Source organism: Megalobrama amblycephala, linkage group LG17, assembly GCF_018812025.1.
Source record: "Megalobrama amblycephala isolate DHTTF-2021 linkage group LG17, ASM1881202v1, whole genome shotgun sequence".
In the NCBI taxonomy this organism is placed as follows: Eukaryota; Metazoa; Chordata; class Actinopteri; order Cypriniformes; family Xenocyprididae; genus Megalobrama; species Megalobrama amblycephala.
The window spans coordinates 30,491,569-30,500,616 of record NC_063060.1 but is presented as its reverse complement, the minus strand read 5'-3'; the positions used below and the strand labels follow the sequence as shown (position 1 = coordinate 30,500,616).

The 9,048-nt window shown below is 35.3% G+C and overlaps 1 protein-coding gene across 1 annotated transcript; it reads left to right on the top strand.

The window, feature by feature from the left end:
• Positions 1-3,262: 3,262 nt before the first annotated feature.
• si:dkey-29d8.3 (uncharacterized protein LOC556220 homolog) lies at positions 3,263-6,467 on the top strand. Its single transcript, XM_048164644.1, has 7 exons — positions 3,263-3,656; positions 3,732-3,876; positions 3,986-4,084; positions 4,202-4,346; positions 4,532-4,677; positions 5,732-5,871; positions 5,976-6,467. Exons 1-7 carry the CDS (start codon positions 3,548-3,550, stop codon positions 6,071-6,073), a joined length of 882 nt encoding a protein of 293 aa, XP_048020601.1. The 5' UTR covers positions 3,263-3,547; the 3' UTR covers positions 6,074-6,467.
• Positions 6,468-9,048: the final 2,581 nt, after the last annotated feature.

Sequence of the window (9,048 nt, the reverse complement as noted above, 5' to 3'; positions counted from 1 at the left end):
CAGCTCCAGTCACAACTGAGACGTATTTGTGAAATAGGCCTACAATACGTTGTTCATTTTCTAATAGCAGAACAACAGAAGTTACGCGAGATATTACGAAATGGTAAAAGTGATTTATAAGCAAAAGAGATGTCTTACAGTCTGCTCTGGACAGTTTGTTTAATTCATAATCAGAACTCGTATCAAAAGATGTCTGCCGCCCTCACGTGGCTGTGAGAAGAAGCGCAATTCATTACAGCCGCTTCAGGTTTCGTAAATCTATTAGCCTACATGGTCGGGGGGAAATGAAAACCTAAAAATGGTAACATTTAAATTAACAAGTCCAAAATATTTTTTAACATCGCTGAACCAATCAACATACATCAATTTATACCAACAAAACTAATGGGTTAAATCAGGTAGAAATAGCACTTTAGGGTAACAATTGCAGGTTACCCCTTTTTACAGTTTATTTATAAATATGAAGCTAATATTTATACAAAGAGTACATTTATAAGAACCTGGCACTTAGGCTACTTATTTTTCACTGGCAAGACAAAAACGTCTATACTGTTACTCTTTCTCCATTGCTAATTGTTTTACCAACCTGACAAAACAGATGACTGTCATACTGTCATTTTCACAATACCACATCACAGCAATACCAACACATCAGACTTGTTAACCAAGAGAAAGTGTTTTAGATTTGCACATGTCCTGCTGGTGAGGTGACCTGTCAGAGAACTCTGTTCAATCCCCTTAATGTCACAACCACATAGCTTTCAATCAATCCCTGCTGTACACAATCTACTGCATGCACTTTGCTCTCTGATCGATAGCTCACACTTTTTTAGCCAGTAAAAATCCCCCTTCATGTTTAAATGTATGTAGCAAATATGATATCAGGCATTCAAGGAATGTTTATTTGTATACCTCAGTTGTCATTGTATTGCATATGTATATGTTTTTGGAAGTATATAGAGTGACAACTGATATTTATATACAATTTAATTTAAGTCTGATATACTGTACTAAAATGCATATTATTGCTCAGTTTGGGCCTCTGAATAAAATCGAGGTGTTTTTTCTCCTTGAGTGTGAGCTTTATATTCTTACTATATCATACTATAAAGCCAGAATATATATACAGCCATAAAAGACTGATGTATCTCATATGACACACTTATTATATGACAAACTTATTTTAAGGTTCAATAAGCTGTTCCATTTCAGAAATTTTTTTCTGACAATTATTTTATATGCCTACAGTGCGTGTCTGTCTCTGGCGGCCTCTAATACTGACACTGAATATTAATAACAATAAGGAACATGTGAACAGCCTCTGGTTTCATGCCTGGTTTCAGAGACAAGGCTAGTCCCAGACTAAAATGCATGTTTGAGCGGTCTTAATTGAAAGCAAGGTAATATCTCTCAAGAAAATATAATATGTCGCAAGACACACACCAATAATGTTTTTTTAAAGGCACGTGTATAAAAGCTACTAAGGCCTAGTCCTGGCTTAAGCCCTGTCTATAAAACCAGGCCATAATTTAATTTTAGTCGAGATAAACAACTAAATTTTCGACTTAATTTTCTTGCCGTCAAAATTAAGACTCTAAGCCAGGACGAAATTGTCCTGTTGGCTGCAAATATGTTTGATTCTGACTGGATTGAGTCCTTGAAGAAAGTGTTGTTTGAACTATGTTCTACTACAAAGCAGAATGTTTCTCATAAAAAGGCCACTGAAAGACGTTAATAACATAAAAAACTGTCTTAAAATGGTAAACGAGCGTGGTGAAAATACCCCGAGATTTGTTTCTCGTTATTTAGATGAGTAGCCGCCTGTGACTTTTAATAACATGGATGTCTCAAGTTTACTGGGTAGAAAAGAGCAGCTGAGTGCCGAGATTTGCTCCATGAAACACACAATGCAGCTACAGGCCAATGTAGGCGAAGATCTTCGAGCTATCACCAAATTTCAGAAACTTCCCTGACTCAAATTTTTGATTTTGTTAATATTTTTCAAGTAGAAAGACAAACATAAACAGTGATGAAAGCTAAAATATTAAATGTCACAGATGTATATTTATACTGATTAATCCACTATTTTGTAGAGGGGGGTCAAAATGACAATTTTTACCTGAGATTTGGAGCCAATTTACAGGGGTGTGAAATGAGTGCCATAAATACTCCTTTTCCAAAGTTTGCATGCCTGTAACTCTAAGAGTATTCAAGATATCTTAATCCTTCTAGATTCTGATTCTTAATAAACTTTCCTTTTGAAATCTTCATTTTTAAGGCCCTATATAGTTAAGTCCAATAGATACGGGGATCTCAAAGCAGCTCCATGCACACTTGCAGCTTTGCACACAGCTGATACTTACTGCATTTAAAGAGGAATTTCTGAAGAATAAATAATGTTTAAACTAGAAATGTATCTTGTTTCCCTCTATCAAAAGAATTGCATAAAACATAGCTCTCTTGAGTACCAAAAATCCACTGAAAATGGTTCAGGTTTAGTTGAGCCACATTAACTTGCTCTTAAAAGTGTATTTATAAGAATCTATATTTGAATCAGTTTTAAGAATATTTGGAAGATGGGATTTTGTTCATTTTAACAGCTTCATGAAGATACCAAAAGGAAAGTTTCTTAAGAACCAAAATCTAAAAGGATATTAAGATATCGTTAATACTTCTTGAATTACAGGCATGCAAACTTGGGGCAAAAAAAAAAAAAAAACCACAAGAAGTGCTTTTTACCACTTTTGAACAGTCACTGTTGGTATGAAATGCAACAAAGACTGCTAAAGTCAACAGATTTTACTAATAAACCTACCAATCTCTGTGCAAAAATAAAATAGGTCTAACGATACTTCCATCTTTCTAAAGTTACACCCCTCTAATTTGGCTCCAAATCTCAGGTGAAAATTGTCATTTTGACCACCCTCTACAAAATTACATCTGTGACATTTAATATTTTGGCTTTCATCACTATTTATGTTTGTCTTTGGCTAAATGTTTCCAAAAATGAGATTATTTTGTTTTTATCAAAAATAAGGGTAGGCATACATCAGTAGGAATGCATACTACTACACGTTATCAGTCCAAGTTGTGGAGGGACTGGTATTATTGTATTTTTGTAACGCATTTATTTTTTTCCATTAATGTTTTTTTGTTTTTATATGTTGTTTGTTTTACATTTGGACTTTGAGTCTGCGAAAAAGTACGATGAAGATGAAACATCCGGCGTTGTTACTGTCCAGCAGATGGCTCTCTTACACTTTTCAACTGAGCATCTTTTGTTTTATAACGTAAACAAGTTAGAAGACGCCACCTCTTCATAGGGGCAGAAAAATAAAGAGTTATTAAAAGTCCTAGGTATAATTCAGTAAAAAGGACGGACGATATTACTCTCTACGCAGAAATATTGCGTGAATATCGAGTTTATATTATCACCTAGTGTGGAACAGCGACTCTAGCTAACTTTACAACGTGACAAGCGCAATATCAACATTGTCATAGCTTCAAAAAAACGAAAGAATTTAATAGTTTGTGCTTTTAAGATAAAATGCCGCTTTTGGGAGATCACAAGATCTTGCGTATTTTGCTCATTGTCCTTTCTCAGTTAGCTTACATTGCTACTTTGATTGTCAATGCGCTCGCGGGATCAGGAAAAGGTACGTAGCCTACGTTCATTTATTTACAGATATATATGAGTTATATATACATGTAGTTTAACTTTGGCTTTCCAGGTCCATTCCAGCGCAGCACTGGAAATATATCAGACAGATATTGGACAGAGATCACTCCTGCAGGATGGACCTTCTCTGTATGGGGAGTCATATATTCCTGGCTCTTCCTGATGAACGTGTATATCCTAACTTCGTTCTGTAGAGGGTACTTCAAACCACACACACTCCACTCACATCAACACTTTGCTTATTCACACTGTTTGAAAGCCATTTATTAAAGTTTGATAGTCTTTGCCGGAATGATTTGTTTTCAGGTTGTACTCAAGTCCAGCAATCCTGCCCTCTGAATTCTTTCTCTCATGGATCATCAACATGATTCTGAACAGCATCTGGCTAGTCTTGTGGGATAGAGAGTAAGTTCTAGCCAACATAGTTTTTGGCATAAACATAAGAGTTTTGTGTGGTGCTTTGCCATTTTTTCTTGTAATGTTTGTCACAGGAGGTAACATGTTTGTTTCTTACTGACTTAGATTGATGATCCCGGCACTGATTGTTCTTGCCCTGATTGCTTTCACCAACTACCTGCTGATCTTCTTCTCTTGTATTGGTTTACGGACTCATGGATCTTGGCTGAAACAGCACCACCCAAAAGAACTTATCTGCATCATAGTGTTGGTATGCGTTGAACATGTTGGATTCGCCTTGACAAGAGGCACTCATCATTTTATATTTTTCTTAAAATGGGCATATCATCTCATTTGTAGGGTATTTAAATGCTCATTATCAACCCAAACAAAAGAGCAGGTAAATTAGGTGCAGTACAGATTCACTGTTGTTTAAATACCATATGTGTACCTCAGGTTCAAAATGGTATTGCCACCTATGCAACATGGACAACCATTGCCACACTGCTCAACTTCACTGTTGTGTTGAGCATCGCATCAGTTTCCCCAACAAATGCTGCTACCGCTTCTTTATGCATACTTCTTTTGGAAGTAATTATATGGTAATGATAATCATTTATTTTCTGCTACAAATTCTTACAAATGGGTCAGTGACATAATGCACATTTTTTGTTAGGATTTGTGTGTTTGCTTTTATTATTATTTTTCCGAAAACAAAACATGCAAAGAACAGGAAATGATATCATGACTTTATGTCAGTAAGTCTCCTAAAATGTGGAAAAATTTTTACCTTTTTATGACAAAACAAGGTTACTGTAGTTGTCGTGGTGCGACTCACAGATACATTTTGAAAAATGTGAAAAATTTGTCTTAAAATATGTAAAAAAAAAAAAAAAAAAAAACGAAAAAAAACTTTTTACCTTAAATGATGTACTTTAAAACGTTTTTTAATGAATAATTATTAAGATGTTTAATACACATGTATTCAAGGTGGTATGAAAATGTTATTTTTACTTTATAAACACTACATGACAATTTTTAGAGTCATTTAAAGGGTTAGTTCACCCAAAAATGAAAATTGTCATTTATTACTCACCCTCGTGTTGTTTGGAACACAAATTAAGATATTTTTGATGAAACCCAAGAGCTTTCTGTCCCTCTATAGAGGTCCAACGCAACTACAACTTTCAAGGTCCAGAAAGGTAGGAATGACATCATTAAAGTACTCCATGTGACTCCAGTGGTTTAACCTCAGTTGTATGAAGCGGCACGAGTGCTATGTTTGCACAAAAAACATAATTTACCACTTTACTTACAAAATTTTGTAAGCACTTTAACCTATGGAAGGACAGAAAGCTCTCAGACTTCATCAAAAATATCTTAATTTGTGTTCTGAAGATGAACGAAGGTCTTACGGATGTGGAACGACATGAGGGTGAGTAATTAATGATAGAATTTTCATTTTTGGGTGAACTAACCCTTTAAGATGTGTTTTAAACTAGATTTTTGAAAATCTTTTAAACTAAAAGATATATCATTTTCTTTATCGTGGTCACTTTTGTTTGTCATTGACCCATATTTAAGATATGATTAATGGCATTAGATCAGCACAATGTGTCTAAAGCGTTCTTTATTTCTTTGCGTCGTCTTCTACAGGTTTACAGTTGAAAACTTTCTAATAGAGAAGCATGTCCGTTACATCCTTACCATTTACCCTGTGATTATCTATGCTCTAATTGGAAGCCTGAGCAAGCATTACGACGCAGATGCACCAGGCCGGAACGCAGTCTTTTCAGGTAAGTCAATGATAAACACATCCATGTCTTTTTGGTTGACCATAAATATAGCAAATAGGTCCCACAATATGTTACATATTATGTCATGCTCTTATTTTCCATAGTGGTGCTCCTTGTGTTGGCCTGTATTGTGTTAGTGGTGCGGGTGGGTCTGGTGGTTTGGAGACACAGGACTCGGCCTCATTTCTGTGAAGTTCTGTGAACCCTGAGGTGCTGATGTCACCAAACAGCGGCACTGATAAGTAACCAAATATCATAAGCACATGTGTTTCACATGAAATATGAAAGATGACGTGCCCTGAATGATAACCCTTCCAGGTGTGCAGTACCTGCATGAATGTGTTTCAGCTGGGGCAGGTGCTTTGAAAGAAAATTTGCATGAAACTGTAGCAATTTTGTATTCTGAGCTTGAGCCTGGCCATATCTAGGATACTAATTGTGCCTTACATTATGAGGTATTCTGCTCTGTATTATACACTACCATTCAAAAGTTTGGAGTTGATAAGATTTTTGAATGTTTCTGAAAGAAGTGTCTCTGCATTTATTTGATCAAAGCACACTAACAACAGTAATATTGTGAAATATTATTACAATATTTAAAATAACTATTTTCTATTTTAATATATTTTAAAGGTGCCATCGAACGTTTTTTTACAAGATGTAATATAAGTCTAAGGTGTCCCCTGAATGTGTCTGTGAAGTTTCAGCTCAAAATACCCCATAGATTTTTTTTAATTAATTTTTTTAACTGCCTGTTTTGGGGCATCATTAAATATGAGCCGATTTATGCTGCTGCCCCTTTAAATCTCGTGCTCTCCGCCCACGGAGCTCGCGCTTGCCTTAAACAGTGCCTGAACAAAGTTTACACAGCTAATATAACCCTCAAATGGATCTTTACAAAGTGTTCGTCATGCATGCGGCATGCATGCGTTGGATTATGTGAGTATTGTATACTGTTATATTGTTTACATTTGATTCTGAATGAGTTTGAGGCTATGCTCCGTGGCTAAAGCTAACATTACACACTGTTGGAGAGATTTATAAAGAATGAAGTTGTTTATGAATTATACAGACTGCAAGTGTTTAAAAAAAACTTGTCTCCATACAGTAAGAAACGATGGTAACTTTAACCACATTTAACAGTACATTAGCAACATGCTAACGAAACATTTAGAAAGACAATTTACAAATATCACTAAAAATATCATGTAATCATGGATCATGTCAGTTATTATTGCTCCATCTGCCATTTTTCGCTGTTGTCCTTGCTTGCTTACCTAGTCTGATGATTCAGCTCTGCACATCCAGACGTTAATACTGGCTGCCCTTGTGTAATGCCTCGATCATGGGCTGGCATATGCAAATATTGGGGGCGTACACCCCGACTGTTACGTAACAGTCGGTGTTATGTTGAGATTCGCCTGTTCTTCGGAGGTCTTTTAAACAAATGAGATTTATATAAGAAGGAGGAAACAATGGAGTTTGAGACTCACTGTATGTCATTTCCATGTACTTAACTCTTGTTATTTAACTATGCCAAGATAAATTCAATTTTTCATTCGAGGGCACCTTTAAAATGTTATAGTGTGTATATGTATACACTCATGGCCAAAAATAACCATTTTATACCTGACAGTATTTTGATTTTCTAGTTACTATAAGATTAACGTGTGTGTGTTTACATTAAAATTCAGTGTTTTAGTAGATGCTTTCATCCACAGAATACAAATAAGGAACATCATAAGCAATATATCATACTAGAGCCAATAATACTAACAAAACCTTGTGTTCCTTTTCTTTTGTTTATGTTTTAAGTTTTCAGTGTTTTTAAAGACATAACACTTATGAAAAGCTCATTTATGAATGTTTAATAAAATACTTAAAATGCATCTGATGTCTAATCTAATTTTTAATGATTACTAAAAGTTTAACACAGATGTTGCGTGATACACACTAAGACGAATGATTCGTGACAAACAACTGATATATGTTTAGTGCAAGCGCTCTGGAAACCACCTTGGCGTTGATTGCAAGCTGCTGAAACCATTGAGCTTTCAACAGTGATTACAGAGACATTCAGGGTTGCCACACAACATTTGTATCTTGTGAGTATACACGCTTTGATCATGGCTCTTCGTGTACATTTACTTTGGTGTGGATGTGAACTGGAGCATCTTGTCATGCATGTTGTTGCCCTTTGGAATGTGTGTCTCCTGGCAGCAGCTGCAGCAGGCTTGACCCTGTGTACTTTGGCTTGTTCACTACAGGATGAATTACTTATGAGAAAGTAAACGACAATTAAAGGACATTTTTTCCTCCCAGGAGATTAACATCCCCTCCATTTCAGACTCGCTTTCCCTGTGCAAATATGAAAGTGGTATGCTAAGAATGAATCTTTTATTAATGATTATTTTTAGGGCTGCAATTATTTTGATTAATCTATTATTTCTTCGATTAATCTGATTAATATTTTATTTTATTGACAAAACACACTATTCCAACTCAATGCTATGAAAACATGTATAGTGAATATATCTGTATCTATACTATATGCAAAACAGCTATAAAGCAAAAAGTCAGTTTAAATCCCTACATTAAAAATTTAATATCATTGCGCCTGCTGCACCCATGGTACGGCAGCAAAGTTCCTTGATTATTACGCCGGAATGAGAGTATAGTTCCTAGCCATATCGGCCTAGAAAATCGCAACTTTTCATTTTCCGTCGGTCTTAGTACACGATGTAACTACAGAAGTGTCAAGATTTAAATAGGAAAAATATTGAAACTCTTTGGTCATTTTTGAGCGAGATGCTAACGGTCTAATCAGATTCAATGAACTATGCTAAAAGTGGTACCGGACCTGGAGATCAGCTGAATGGATTTGAAAACGGTAAAACTCAACTGTTTATTAACTCTAGGGGAGTTTGGAAAATGAGCCTATTTTCAAAAAAAAGTGGAGTGTTCCTTTAAGATAATAATAAAAATAAAGATAAAGAAAAACAAAAATACAAACTCTGTGTTAACAGATGAGAGGAATGTACACAGTAACCCGTTAGGCTACTGTAATTTATCCTGCTTATTTAAGTTTTTTTTTTTACATTTATATTCAATTACACGCTGTTATACCTTTCGAGTTACTACTCTCATAAAATACTTGAATTACATGTTGACTTTTAT